General features: G+C 42.4%; 1 protein-coding gene across 2 annotated transcripts in view; it reads right to left on the bottom strand.

The window, feature by feature from the left end:
- Positions 1–355: 355 nt before the first annotated feature.
- The window catches only part of LOC136840773 (cyclic AMP response element-binding protein A-like), a 223,435-nt gene continuing 207,592 nt past the window's right edge, over positions 356–16,198 (bottom strand). For both annotated transcript variants that reach the window (XM_067107645.1, XM_067107646.1), the window contains 6 exons: positions 8,635–9,062; positions 7,499–7,685; positions 7,129–7,319; positions 6,376–6,519; positions 5,770–6,000; positions 356–5,261 (listed from right to left, as the gene is read on the bottom strand). In XM_067107645.1, the coding sequence (XP_066963746.1) occupies positions 5,776–6,000; positions 6,376–6,519; positions 7,129–7,319; positions 7,499–7,685; positions 8,635–9,062 (1,175 nt within the window). In that variant the 3' untranslated portion in view covers positions 356–5,261; positions 5,770–5,775. The remainder of the gene's footprint in view (positions 5,262–5,769; positions 6,001–6,375; positions 6,520–7,128; positions 7,320–7,498; positions 7,686–8,634; positions 9,063–16,198) is intronic.

The following is a 16,198-nucleotide window of genomic DNA, read 5'->3' as shown; positions in this document are numbered from 1 at the left end:
TCATTCCCCCAAAATGTGAGCATTTTTCAATGGGGACGAAAATATTTGGAAAAACTAAAGAGCATATAAGCAAAATGTTTATGAATATGGCCATTAGTGCATATGAATATAGGCGTTACCGATAAATAATGTCATCTGCAGCTCTTATAAATATATAATTTATTTTTCATGAATACCTCCCAGATAATATTTATGTTTTTCCTCCATACAGAAGTAGGTCAGTCACTGATTAATGGAATACAAATCAATGACAAGAGTAGCCTAAATCTACCCAGTTGACCCCTGAAACAGAGGGAATCTTTAAAAAATGCATAAGGAGTTTATCATACTCTTGAAGGAATCCAAATAAAAGGCCTTTAATCATTTTCGTGTATATTTGTCACACAGGTGATGTGTCTGAGGCAATGGAAAGCGAAAAGAGGCAACTTTTAAATATCACATCTGACACTGAACGGGAAAGGAGTTTGAACAGATGCTCTCCCAGGGAATAAAAGGTTTTCGAATCTCCTGTACCTTCTACATTTGAGGGTCAACGATCCCAAGTTCTCAAGATATTAAGGCTCAGGTACAGTAAGTCTCAGGGCAGCTGCACAGACCTTATGGTACTCGCACAATAACTACTTAAATGAAAAGTGCATGGAACTAATAATGCTTAGTACATGTACATACTTTCAATGAAGGACAGGTGACGAAAATAATTAAGTTGGATGTACACATGGAAGACATATTTTGGAAGTAAATGATAACATTACAAAAAAACACTTTAGTTCCATGTGTAATCAAAGCTGAAATCAGTACGCCTTCCTAATTTTAAATAAAAGCCCTGATAAATTGTGCATATATAGGCTAAATTGTATATATAAATTATACATTATACCCCGAGAACTAATCCTTCCACGAATCTGTTATAGGAGTCAGCGGTATATTCAGATGTGATATCTAGACTGTTTCACTCTCTCAAAACTTCACAAAACATAGCTGCAGCCTCAGTCCATTGGAAACAGAATATTTTCACAACACTCTGGTATTGCACTTTAGCAAAAAAAAAAAAAAAAATACAAACATGTAATTCTATTATTGTACTTGCACTGCCATATGACGCAGTATGTCTTCTGCACCCATTACGAATATAAATTACTATTTACCTCAGGGTCACTTCACAGACCAAGATATATATCAGAAAAATACATTTGAGTTTCGTACATAAATATAATATAGTCCGCTGTCTATGAGAGTGGACGTATCAACAATACTTCATATAATTCTAAGGCTTAATGATTAGATCACATCAGATGCTCATCATCCTCATCATCATATCATGAACATCATACCAACATCATCATCATCATCAACAGTAAAAGCAGAAAGGGGAAAGAGAGACAGCCTCCTGATGTGAGAGGGAGGGCTTCTGAAATTGGTCCTCTTCAAACGTCAACATCTCCAGAACATCAGCAAAAAGTCACCATAATAAACACTGGAAATTATCAACATGAGTTTTGTACATATATACATGACTAAAAAGGGAACATCATCATTCGAAACTCCCGCAAATCAAAGGAAATTCTCCACCCAATCCGTCTAAAGAATGACTTCCGTAGACAATGGCAAAATACAAGAAATAAAAGGCAAAGTATAAAATGCAGTGGAAAAAAAATGTAGCATTCCTTAACAATAATAATAATAATAAAGACAATAAATATTCAAGGAGTGAAAAACAAAGACTGTCTGTGAGCTTTTAGATTTTCAATAAATACTAAATATGCAACAGACAACAAATAAACTAAGCAAGAAAAAACACAAGAGTTTACACGGGACAATCAATCGTGAATTGGTCAGCCCCTGGCACCGGGGCGGTGCAGTCAGCCCAGCCCAGCGACAGTTGTATAGTCATATGAAATACTCTTCCCAGCTTCCAATAAATAAAGAGAGCCAACCATTTCATACAGCTATAGGCACATGCAGAATAAGGAAACAATGAAGTTATTCCTGCCCGTGAATATTTATGTTGTTAACATAACGAATTCAACAAAAAAAAAAAAGGAAGTTTCAGAGGTACACAAAGAAAAAAAAGACGAATTTCTTGTCTTCACTTGTTTACGTTTTATGCCGAGAAATTTACAGAATGGCTATGCATAACAATCACTGCATATAATAAGACTGCGTCAGCTTCTTTGACAGTAGTCTATAATCTAACAGGCATCAAGGCACCATTAGGCAAATCAAGTCTAAAGTATGGAGCTTACAACACCCACAACATCCCAACAACTTCTCTCTCCGCGAATGGCACCGATGAAAGTCACAACAAAGAAGAAGAAGAAGAAGAAGAAGAAGAAGAAGAAGAAGAAGAAGAAGAAGAAGAAGAAGAAGAAGAAGAGGAGGAGGAACTTTAGCAACGTCAATTTCAAGATGCATCAATGACAAGAGAAACAAAGAATAACCAGCGTCCTGTCACCTTTAGATATGCAAATGACATGTTGACTAATGTGCTAAGCATAATATGTAGAGAAGGCAACATGTTTTCGTTTCAAAAGTGTCAAGGATAAAATAATAAGGTTACTCCAACAAAACATTCAATCATTGCTTTCATGACACAAGCAGTGTGTGTGTGTGTGTGTGTGTGTGTGTGTGTGTGTGTGTGTAAACAGTGATTAAAAACTGGTCCAACTGAGAGAAGCCTGTAGCCCTGACAAACAGATAAATTGCTTTCACTTAAAACTCAAAGTACTGTACTTAAGTCTCCCTAGTAGGATCATTACCTGAAACAGTAAACTAAACCTCATCAATGAGAGTTAAGAAGGATCTACTACAATCTACAATTACATATTGTATATCAAGCAACGCCTTGGACATTCGCTATATGAATGCAACCCTATAACCTATATATAGCGATAATGGGACAGACTTCTTAAAGCACCAAAGAAAGATTCTGCTTCGAAGAAGAGTCGATATACAAATTAAGTCACTCTCGGCTCAGTAATCCTAAAGTAATGAAACGGCAAATCTCAATATTTGTAAAGAAAAATGCACAGCGTCACTCAAACCTTATTACATAAGCAAAGGAAAACAGCATATTATGCCACTCTCATCTTGTTTCAACCTCAAATTCTATTGCACGTAGCAAAAAACTAACTACAAACAACAACAGCAGCAACAACAGAAAGTCTATATGCGTGACAAGTAAATGGTACTGAAGATCGAAGCCCAAGACAGCATCGCTTGATGGCTGCAAACGCGTCATTGGGTGCGGGCTAACCAAACCGGGTTCAGGATTTGGAATGATCTGAATTTCGTCTTTGGTGGAATGAAACAGAATGTAACAGGAGGAGAAAACAAAAGTAACAGAAGCCAAAAAAAAAAAAGCAGGATTTTGTCCATGAACACCTACAAAAATAAATACAGCAATAGTCCGTGCATGTGGGAGTATCTAAGTGTAAGTTACTGAACAGTTTTAAAATCACACCACAATGCCATTCTAGAATCACCATCAAATATGACTACCCACGTACTGAGAGGCACATAAATCATGTAAAAATATCTTGGGGTACTGAAGGTAAAGAACATCACTATAATGAAGCAAAAAATAAAGAAGAAAATAAAAAAAAAAAACTATCTGGGGCATGAAAACAGAGTACCATAATCTCCGTGGAATGTCACCTGCGAAGGTGCAAGGTTAATAAGTTTGCAACCTTGACCTGACCCTCTCGTGCAGACACACTCTTGACCTAACTAGTGGCTGGAAACTGATGGTAAATTAGTTTAGACTTGAACCGAATCGACCCCAATACTGCTGAAAAATGATAGGGGAATCTGCTCGTATGGCTGAAATAATATTTGAAATTAGCATTTGACTGATATAATGCTTTAAATTAGAATGTGTACTGAGATATTTTAAATTAGAATTTTACTGACATAATATTTGAAATTAGAACTGGACTGAAATAATATTTTAATTTAGAATGTGTACTGAGATATTTTAAATTAGAATTTGAGTTGGAGATTTAAAATCAGAATGTGACTTAGATAGTATCTAAAAATTGAATTTGACTGAGATAATGTTTTAAATTAGAATTTGACAGAGATAACATTTTAATTTAGAATGTGACTGAGATAATATTTTAAATTAGAATTCTACTGAGATAATATTTTAAATTAGAGTTTGACTGAGATAATATTTTAAATCAGAATGTGACTGAGACATTATTTAAAATAAGATTTTGACTGGGACAATCATTTAAATTAGATTCTAACGGAGATAATATCTTAAATTAGAATTTGACTGAGATAATATTTCAAATCAGAATGTACTCTCATCAATAACACATGAATTGATAGCTATTTAAAATGGACTCGATGAGCAACAGGGCGAAAACTTCTGATATTTAATTAAAAATAAATGAAATGATTTGTTTCACAAACGAACCACAAGGCCAGTCGACTCTCGGTAAGGTAAAAGTTTGGCACTGCGTAAAATCTCTCCTCTTCTTGCAAAGGAGTTTAGATGGAACTCGACTTTGTCTCGTATTTCAGCAGAAAGAAGGACTTCCATTTAACAAACTTTTAAGATCTGTCTTGTCTCAGAAAAAGCACCCAACTAAAACTCCCTTTAACAGAGTCTAATTCACACAATAATGAAGCGATTTTTTTTTTGTCTTTTAAGAATTCCACATAATTCCGTGGAAAGCAATTCCTCTATCACTTGGGTCATTCAGAGACCTGAACTGAACTGGAAAAGGACCAGACGAACGAATTTTGCTGTTGAATTTTACCATCAGAAGCCAGATATTCCGTAATACTGCAGTGGATCAATCCCTGACATTTTCCTTCCTCATTCACACTTCGAATCTTTTCAGAAACATGTCGACATTCTGCAAGTTTTCCGTGGCATAATTTTTTCCTGATTATTCTAAAAAAACAAAACTATATACATTATATACAATATATATCTTTTTTCCTCCACAAAAACTGCCAGTGAAATATAATGCACATTGTTGAATGACATCTTATGTAATGTGGTCTACATCATCAACAGCTAAAATGGACAGGCCTAGGAATGCACAAGTACGCCACATACATGAAAAAAAAAAAATATGCATCACGCGCACACACACAGTCACTTGGAACTGGAATAATGCCACTTAAATCCTTAGTAAGGCACTTGTGATGAAATCAGCTGAGATATTTTCTTGTCTCTCTTAGCAGCAAAATAAAATTTCCGAGATCGAAGAATTTCAACCAATACACAGGTTTTGGAATGGCACAACCTGAAAGAGAAAGGGAGAAGAAGGAGAATTAGGTTCAACTACTCTGTGGAACGGTTGGGAATTTTCATAGCATTGCATATCATGTTGCAGTTCGTCAAAACAGGGACGATATTATCCAACTGTTATAAGGAAAGTTGATTGACGACTCACACTGATACATGACTGCATGAAAATGTATTCATCCTTCCCACCTTCCCTTGGGACTTTGGAATTCTCTCAGATATTCTGGTTTCCCCTGTTATGATCTTCATCAATCTTTTTTTTAAAATGAAGTGGGCCTGAAGGTTCCTCAACGGACACCACATTTTCCAAATCATGTCTACGTAACCTTTAAAATTCCTTTTGCTAAATTCAAAGACAATGCTTAAGCAAGTGCCTTTTTTATATATATCTTTCCTTCAAAATAAGACTACATGGAATCCTTTATCTATAAGCCTGTCTTCCTACCTTCAGATAAAAGAGGAAGAATGCATGAGGAAGAAAGGAAGAAAGCCCCAGCGACACCCACCATATTTTACGAGAGGAGCGTGGCCAGGGGCGTTGCCCGAGTCCTGTTCTTCTCCTCTCTTTCCACTATGCTCTGGAGTCGCTGGACCTCCATCATCAACTGGTTATTGGAGTTCTGGAGGACTTCGATGCGCCTCTTGCAGTCGATGTTTTCGCTGCTCAGTTTCTCCACCTTCCTCTCCAGGGCGTCCATGTACTCTTTCTTCTTGCGGCGAGATTCCTGGGCTGATATCTGTCGAAAGGGAGACAGTGTTCGGTTTAGAGTCCACGAGAGAGAGAGAGAGAGAGAGAGAGAGAGAGAGAGAGAGAGAGAGAGAGAGAGAGAGAGAGAGAGAGAGTTTAAGTAAATATGACATTGGAACACTCGAAATATATCGTGTAACGGACGTGAAAATTTCAGGAAAAAATTAATTCTTTTGTTTACCAGTTACTTTTCACCAATTATGATGGGGTTTCATAAGTATTATTACCCTTCGATTGTGTCTTCATAAATCACGCATTACAAGTACCCAAAATCAGCATTAACCTTATCAAAAACTCTCTTCAAGAAATATCAGCACAAAAAATTTGTTTGAAAAAAGTCTAAAAAAGGGAGGAACAAACTCACTTTATTCTTGATTTTTCTTCTGATCTTCTTCAGTGACTTCTCTTCGGACTTCGTGAGAGGAAGTCTGCTTGGGATGCTGTAGCCTTCAGAAATGAGCGTTCTCTTCTCCTCCTCTGTTAAATTAATGGCCCCCGTGGCTCCTTTCTGTTAGATAAATAAAAAAAAAAAATGACAGGGGGACATGGTTGAAAAGCGAAGAAAACTTAATAAGACAAAGAGTACTGTGAAGTAGAGGTGGCGTGTTTTAGAATAACCAGAGAATCCTGATTACATGAAAAAGACCACATTACTTCCAAGATCTGACTCAAAGTAATTTTCACGTTACTTAAAATATCAAAACATTGAAAGACTACAATAAACCACTATATTTTGGAATAAGGGACTAAAGTTTGTTCATATATTAATATATTGCATGTAACATATCAATTTCAATAAGCATATGTCATTACCTTTTTTGAGAAATATTCATGCACTCAAGAGGGAAAATCATAAAATATAAAAAAAAAAATTCAGAACGTATAAGAATGAACTTTTCTGTTTTTGTGAGTTTTGGCAATACTGTTGATGACCACTCCAAAACAGCATATGCTCATGAGTCTCAAGTCCAGACCAAAGGAATATGAAATCCACAATAACTACCCAAAATTAATGGAGCAAAAGTATGAATTTGGGGGCAGAATCATTAGAAGCGTCTTGACATTCTGCTCTATAACAGACTTACTCAGACAGAAAGGTTTTAAAAGCGCCACTTACCGGCTGTGTTGAGATCAGCGGCGTGTTGATTGGGTTCCTGGAGGACACGAGAATCCTGGCAGTGCCCTTGCGAGGGTTGCAGAACTGGGGTTTAAGGGTCTCGTAAAGCGGGGGAGTGCGAGGGGGGGACTGGCCCCCACACTCGCTGTCACTGCCCGAGCATGAAGGTGGTGTTGGTGGCATGCAGAAGCCTGCAAAGGGTGACATTGATTATCGTCGAGGTAGCTGGGAAGTGTTAAGAGTAGACATCTTTTCACACACACACAGATAAGGGTGCTATCAGCGGGCTGCAGCTCCCAGGCGAATCTTATCTCATAAAATTCATGAAAAAAAAGTTTTCCTTTTATGCAATCTCGAGGCCAATACTCACCAGCGTCAGCTGACGACGAAGAGGACGAAGTGATGCTGCTGATACTGCCCGACGAGATAGTTGTCGAGGTGGTGGGCAGCTTCAGTGTGAGGGATGACAGACCTAACTTCGAGGCTGCCGAAGAGACGCTGGCTGCACTTCTCTGAGTGACCACCACGGCGCTGGGTCGCACTAGGCCCATGCTTGTCTGAAATTCAGTGAGTTGGTCAGTAAGGAAAAGGTTCGCACTATTATTCATGACTGTTTGGATGAACACAACATCAGAGAGTCCGCATAGAAAGCAACGACTGAGTGCACAGAGGGTTGGCAGGTAATTAAATATGAAATATGGAGAGCTAATTCACCCACTAGCAACACCACCTGTGGATGAGTCTGTAGCATGTCTGTAAGCCATTCAGCTCTGAGTCTCTCCCACAGCAATGGGGAGCTTTCTTCTTTCTTACTATTTAATCTTGTGCAAATGACATTTTGTTTTTAATCTTCTATGTTGTCTATCACCCTTTCACCAGTCCTCGAGTTCTCTATCACTTTTATCTTCCCTTCTCTGTCATCCACTTTTGCCTTGCAGTTGCCTTTCAAATCCCTTCTTTGTGTCCTCTGTCATGTTTTTATTCATCTTTTACACTATACACTTCTTGTACCTAATGTTCCTCAAATAATTATCCCAGAAACATACTTGTAATCCAAGTGACACTAATTATAAACACCTAAGGTCCTGACAGGTTCCTCCCATAAGAGGATGATGGCCTTAGGGCACTGTCACCCTAGGGTACTATCTCACACTAGGTGTTACTAAAGGTTTTTGGAGTATCTCTTCCTCCCCACCTTTATTTATTTCTGTCTTACTTTATATCCAGTCCTTTCCGTCTCCTTCCCAATTACATTTACAACTTTTGAAACAATGGCCAGTTCAGTTTCTATGCCACATTTATGAAGCCATCTTTTGGTCTAGCCCTGTAACAGCCTAGAGATGACTCCGTTAAAAATTCCCATGAACCCCCGTTAATAATCAACCTACACAGCAATTACCTACTGGTAATCCAACAAAATATGCACCTAGAGAAAAAAAAAAAACTAAAAAAAAAAAAAAACAAAAACAAAGGCAAGACAGGACCTTGATGTCTTAGCACGCCTACCTTTATGGACGGCACATTCAGAAGGGTGTTGGAGAGCAGGGCCGACGCCGACCCTGAGGAGCAATCGAAGGGCTTGCTCTCGGGAGAGGGCGGCTCGGATATTAAGGGAGACAGTGGCGGCATCTCTATCATTTTCCGGAAACTCGTGTTGGAGGGGAACGCCGAGGAGGACACGGACGAAGGCGCCAGGGAAGCTGTGATGACAGCGCTGGGGATGATGTGAGGCTTTTCGTCCACTTCCTCGTGGAGGTCTGCAGTCAAGGAGGACAGCCTGTCCGAGCAGATGGTTGTGGTTGTGGAGGAGCAAGAGGTGGCGGAGGAGGAGGAGGAGGACGTTGAGGAGGACGAGGAGGAAGAGGAGGTGCATGTCGTACCTCCACCCTCCGCTTCTGATATTGGGATGGCTGGGAAACATTCGCTCTCCAGATCTGGAATAAAAAGGAAAATGATGAAACGATTTCTATATATATATATATATATATATATATATATATATATATATATATATATATATATACATACAGTATATATATATATATATATATATATATATATATATATATATATATATATATATATATATATATATATATTAAAGCCAACGACAAAGTGATTTGCATATGTCATGATGGATGGAAAAACATTCCACCTCAAATAACAAATCACTTAAACTAATAGAAAGAGTACAAAGATGAATCAGTATCATATGGACAATGAAAGCATTTTGAGTGGGACTTCATTTCTAAACATGTAGGATTCGTCAAACATAAGGGAAGCTAGGAAATGTAATAAGGAAAAGTGACTGGTTAAGTCATTGATTTTCCCACTACTTTTCATCACAAAAACTATTTTTAGCCTTAGCTAATATAAAAAGTCCTTCATAAACACTCCATCGGTAGAATGAAAATGTCGATGATAAATTCATATATATATATATATATATATATATATATATATATATATATATATATATATATATATATATATATATATATATATATATAAAGCAGTTCGACTTTATATAACCGTAGATCAATACAACAGCATTCGAAAGTGCTGGAGAATAAAGCCTATTAACAAATCATACTATATTATTTTCGCTTAGTTTCATTCATTCTTATAGTCTCTGACAAGGACGAAATCACTTGTTTTGATAACCCAGGCCTTATCGAATGAAATATTCAAGCTATCATAAAATATGACCTATTCAAAAGGCCCATTTTGAAGAAGGAAGTTTAAATTGAAAGTGATAAGTTCTGCTGGGTGCATGGGAAGTTGTGGACGTTAAAGTTGCATAACAAGAAACAACAATGACGTACCCAGGCACCTGGCGAAATAACTTCGTTCCTCGTGAACTTCCTCAAATTAAATTGTTATGTTACTTTCTCGGCGCAGTTGCCAACCCTTACCATCAACGCAGACGAGTGTAAAAAGGAATATATATATATATATATATATATATATATATATATATATATATATATATATATATATATATATATATATATATATATATATTCTTCTCGGTATATTACAAAAAAATGTAATTCTTCCCTGGGATATATGATGTTGCTGTTTAAACACCTTTTCTCATTATATATTATATAAACTTTGGTTCTTCTCTGGGATTAACCAGAACAATCCCACAGTATACGGGTTAAGGTTTGTCGTGGTTATGTAAGGTGTCAAAGAAACGAGCAGGTAAAGGTTACTGCTGGTTTATTACAGATCCAGGCGGCTTATATTGCGGCCGACTGACGCCGGGCCGTGAGAGACAATGGAATTGACTGTGACCTGAGGTCGAAACAATAAATAATAATATACAGTGAACAAGTACGAATTACAATACGAAACATACAGAGACACAATATAGATACAGTCTTGATGCCTGTGAATGAAGAAACATGTGATACACAATGTGTGACATTCGTATAAATACCATAAAGTAAAAATGATAAAAATGCGTGACCTGGCACGTTTTAGGCGTGACTAATTTAGCTTGAAGAAAACGGGAAGTCACCAAAGAAAACAAGCTCAGCGGAGACTTAATTAATGGCGCCGCCGAAACACTATCCTGGCGCCGAGTTGGTGACTTTACAAATACTCCCCCCCCAAGACGAGGGACGCGTCTGATTAATCCCTGTACCTGGTGGGACGCTGAAGGGTGCCGCGGCTCCTTGAGGATAACTGAGGGGCCTCCTGCCTGTGAGGCTGCTGTTTGGGCGGTCCCTTCCTGGGGCGGCCGCGCCTGCGGTGGTGAGGGCGTGCTGGAGTGCGTATGGGCGGAAGGGGTGCTGCGACGCTGCCGGGACTCTCCGACAGGAAGGCGGGCTTTAGCCGGTCTATGGAAACCCAGTCGTCCCTGCCTGGAAGTGCCAGCCGGAACGCCTTGCTGTTCCGTTCCAGCACGCGGAAGGGTCCCCTGTAGGGCTTAGTTAGTGGTGGACGGACGGCGTCGACTCTGACGAAGACGTGGGTGGCGGATGACAGCTGTGGCGGCACGAAGGTGGTTGCTCTGTCTATGTATGAGCGCCTGCAAGGCGCTTAACTTGCCGGCCACGTCGCGGAGCCTCTGCAGAGATGGGGAGTGGCGATCATCCGTCACGAGCTCTCCCGGCACCACGAGGGGTTCCCCATAGGTTTGTTCAGCTGCGGATGGGGTGCCGTCGGCTCTGGGGGCGGTCCTCAACCCGAGGAGGACCCACGGCAGCTGATGTTTCCAATCCTCGGCGGTGCAGCGGGCCATGAGGGATGATTTTAAGGACCTGTGGAAACGTTCGACCAGGCCGTTGGCCGCTGGGTTGTATGCTGTGGTGGTGTGGTGCGTGGTTCCCAGCAGTTGAGCCAGGGCAGACCACAGCTCGGAGAGGAAGGCGGGCCCCTGTCGGTTGTGATGTGGTCCGGGGACGCCGGCGGCTGACCCAGCTGGAGAGCAGGGCCTCGGCGCACGCGCTGGCGGTGGCTTCTTGCATGGGCGTGGCCGGGCCACCGCGTTGAACGGTCTACCACCGTGAGGAGGTATCTGGATCCGCCTGATGGGGAAGGGGCCCGACGACGTCGATGTGGATGTGGCGAGCGGCGCCCTGGTTGTGGGAACTCGCCTACCCCCGACTGCGTGTGACGACCCACTTTACTGGTCTGGCACTGCAGGCACTGTTTTGCCCAGGCTGTGGCGTCCTTTTGCACCCGTGCCAGACGAACTTTTTGAAAGCAGTTTGGCGTGGTCCTGCCGGAGGGGTGTGAGAGGCCGTGGATGATGTCAAATACCTGGCGGCGGCGTGAGGCTGGAACCAAAGGGCGGGGCTGGCCTGTGCTGATGTCACAGAGCAGGCTGGGACCTCCGGGGCGAGGGTCACGTCCGCCACTTGAGGGATGTGATGGCGGTGCGGTATGCTGGGGTTTCTGGGTCGGCGGCCTGTTCTCTGGCAAGGTCCTGGTAGTCTACACCAAGCTGCACTGCGTTCAACTCGACTCTGAGAGGGCGTCTGCTACGGGATTTTTCTTGCCGGGAGGTACCTGACGGAACAGGTAAATTCGGCTATGGCTGAGAGGTGGCGCTGCTGCCTGAAGACCATGCGTCCCCTTGCTTCGTGAAAGCGTGAACCAGTGGCTGGTGGTCTGTGAAGATTGTGAAGGGCGTCCCCTCCAGGAGGAACTTGAAGTGCCGAACTGCGCGGTACATCGCGCAGAGTTCCCTGTCGAAGGTGCTGTATCGGGACTCTGCGGGATTGAACTTCTTGCTGAAGAAGGCGATGGGCTGGGGGGCGCCGTTGATAATTTGCTCCAGAACAGCACCGCAGGCAACGTTACTGGCGTCCGTCGTCAGCTGGAGGGGAGCCTTGGGATCCTGGTGTGCCAAGGCGGTTGCCTTGGTGAGGGCGGCCTTCGTCCGGGAAAAGGCCTGCTGCTGGCTGGGTCCCCAAGACAGGGACTTCGGTTGACCTCTTAGGACTTCCGTCAGGGGGGCCGTGGTGTGCGCGATCCCGGGGATGAAGCGCCTGTAGAAGTTGACCATCCCAAGGAACTCCTGGACGGCCTTGATGGAGGTGGGTGTCGGGAACTTTGCTACGGCTGCCACCTTCGATGTAAGAGGGCGGACGCCTGTCGGAGATACCTCGTGACCCAGGAACTCTGCTTTCTGGACGCCGAATGTACACTTGTCAAAACGGACGACGAGGCCGTTTTCTTGGAGGCGCTGGAGGACTGCTTTGATGTGCCTCTGGTGTTCGCTGTGAGACCTGGAAAATATGAGAATGTCGTCGGCGTAGCAGACGCAGAATTTTAGGTCCCCAGGATGCTGTCCATGAGCCGCTGGAAGGTGGCGGCGTTCCTCAGCCCGAAGGTGGAGAAGGCGAACACATAGGACCCGAAGGGCGTGATGATGGCTGTCTTTGGTATGTCCTCTGGCGCAACAGGTACCTGAAAATAAGATTTAAGAAGGTCCAATTTAGTGAATATTTTGGCCCCGTGATAGGAGGCCGTGAGGTCTTGCATATTGGGCAGAGGGTAGTGGTCGGGCTCCGTTGCAATGTTGAGCCGTCTGTAGTCGCCGCAGGGTCTCCAGGAGCCGTCCGGTTTCTGCACCATGTGGAGGGGGGAGGCCCATGGACTGGAGGCTTTTCTGCAGATGCCCATCCGTTCCATCTCCGCGAATGCTTTTTTCGCCTCCTGCAGGCGCTGAGGGGGAAGCCTGCGGAACTTCGCATGTGTCGGGGGCCCTTTAGTCACTATATGGTGGTATATGCCGTGCTTGGCTGGGGCCCCGGGGACTTGGCGAAGCTCGGGCTTAAACACCTCGGGGAACTCCGACAGAAGGTGTGCGTACTGGTGGGGGGCGACGGCGCTGATGGTGGGTCTGGGTCCCGCCGTTAACGGGAGAGATCGGCAGGAGTCGGGATCGAGGAGGCGCTTGCGCCCCACGTCGACTAGTAGGCCGAAGTGCGCCAGAAAATCGGCCCCCAGGAGTGGGGTTCCTACGTCCGCGACGATGAAGTCCCAGGAGTAATTCTGGCCAAGGATGGAGATCGACAGGAGATCTACGACCATGCCCCAAGCGTCTCTTGGATCGAGGTCGTGGCGTGGGTTATTGGCAAGGTCGATAGCACGGGCGGCCCGCTCGGCGATGGGCAGGGAGCAAGCTTCGAGGAGGAACTTCTTTGTAATGCTGTATGTGAGGGTGAGTGTTTCGGGTACCCGCGAGATGAATTTGTTGTACACATCCTCCGGAAGGGCGTTGAGCACTGTGTCGGCCTGTAGGATTTCGTCCGTGAGGTCCGCGATTCTGAAGTGGCTCTCCACCCTGCGCAGCCATCTCGATGGGTTGCCCTGCCCGAACGGGCGGCAGCTTTAGGGTGAGGGCGGCCCGCGATTGTGTTGCCCGGCCGTCGTGTGTTCGGGGCGCTGGTGTGGAGTTGCGGGAGGGCCTCGATGCGGGGGCGGGCGCGGCTGCGATGGGAGGTAGGTAAACCTCGGAGTCCGCGGGGTCCGCGTTTAACTGCATGAAGGAGGGGATATCCGCGTCCATGCTCGCTCCTTTGACCCCCTTACTGGAGTAGGATACTCGCGTCAGTACGCACTTTCGTGCGCCGTGTGGGTCCGCTAGTGACGCTGATGGGGTACGCCGACGAGTCAGCACGCTCAAACGCTGGTTACAGCGCCGTGTTTAGGCCGCTAAGAGCGTTTTTGGAGAAACCCTGGAGCCAAGACTGAGTCGCCGTGTGAGTCCGCTAATGGCTCCGGGATACTCGGGGTCACCACTGTAAGGTGTCAAAGAAACGAGCAGGTAAAGGTTACTGCTGGTTTATTACAGATCCAGGCGGCTTATATTGCGGCCGACTGACGCCGGGCCGTGAGAGACAATGGAATTGACTGTGACCTGAGGTCGAAACAATAAATAATAATATACAGTGAACAAGTACGAATTACAATACGAAACATACAGAGACACAATATAGATACAGTCTTGATGCCTGTGAATGAAGAAACATGTGATACACAATGTGTGACATTCGTATAAATACCATAAAGTAAAAATGATAAAAATGCGTGACCTGGCACGTTTTAGGCGTGACTAATTTAGCTTGAAGAAAACGGGAAGTCACCAAAGAAAACAAGCTCAGCGGAGACTTAATTAATGGCGCCGCCGAAACACTATCCTGGCGCCGAATTGGTGACTTTACAGTTATATAATCATGATGATTACGATGATAGTATCCCATTGAACATTTTCATCTAAGTTTATCCAGATATTTCCTTATTTTATAAAAATAATTAGATCATTTAAATACAAAAATGTATTCCCATCCTCAACATAAATCTTTAAACAAAATTTATAAATCGGGAAAGAAAAAAACTTCATTAGTTAAACAAACAAACGTCCCTGCCATAAAACTAGTATAGTTTACGCTACATTAAACGCCGTTTTCTCTAATGTAAATCTATACTTCGTTTTCTTTCATAATATATAATCCCTAACTAGCCTAAAATAACTACAATATTCCTTCAAGTTTTTCGTTTGAAATTTCGCAAAGACTCGACAATATTTCGTACCATGGAAACTATATTAACGAACCTAATGAAATGAAACGATAATGGCATGAGACGTGAGCATGATAGGACTCTCTTCAAGATTTTCATTTGTGGGATAAACTTCGAATTTCACCGAACTGAATAAAGTTAAATTGTACTGTATATATATACATATACATATTATTATTATTATTATTATTATTATTATTATTATTATTATTATTATTAGTAGTAGTAGTAGTAGTAGTAGTAGTAGTAGTAGCAGTAGTAGTAGTTACACGCAATGAGCTACATGTGTGCATTCATACAAAATTATAAATTGTTTAATAGTGAAAAGCTATATGATTTGTATTAGAACGGCAATGGCGATAAATTTGTCATCTTTGTCAAAAATGGTAAAACTATAGGGTCAATATTGTCTGTAACCATTTAAGATGGAAAGATGCTTCGTACGAGAAAACTGAATAATTTTGCTCAAATGAAGAAACTGATCTTTATAAATGTAATGTAACTTCACTAAAAGGAAAATAACGCAGTAAGTAATGCTCATAAAACAGTGAAAATGCGACAATATGGAATATAACGGTACGTGTAGAATTCGAAGTACACTTAAAAATAACAAAACATTTTAAGTGAATACAAAGATTAATGAATTAATGGCGGTCTTAAGAAATTTAAAATGCATAGGCCTAGGTGTTAGGATTTTGTTTTTGGGTCGACAGCCGTGGCTGCCTTGAGCGAGTAACTCGATTTATGGTAGGTTTGTATTCCGCTAAGAACAAACATTTATTTATAGATTTACACACTGGGAATAAAACGTTATAATAAAACGTTATAAAAATAAATTTTAACTGCCCTGACATTCCCTAAATGGCGATTATCAAGAGTAGAATGAGAAATGACTTCCTTTATCTACACTTGACCAACCCACGACGGAGAAGACAGCTGACCCAGTCGGTGCATCGCCAGTGCTTTCGCACTCTCGATAATGCTCTTCATAAGAGAGAGAGAGAGAGAGAGAGAGAGAGAGAGAGAG

Source organism: Macrobrachium rosenbergii, chromosome 8 (assembly GCF_040412425.1).
Source record: "Macrobrachium rosenbergii isolate ZJJX-2024 chromosome 8, ASM4041242v1, whole genome shotgun sequence".
In the NCBI taxonomy this organism is placed as follows: Eukaryota; Metazoa; Arthropoda; class Malacostraca; order Decapoda; family Palaemonidae; genus Macrobrachium; species Macrobrachium rosenbergii.
Note: the sequence above shows the minus strand (reverse complement) of the source record. Positions and strands in the feature narration are given on the sequence as shown.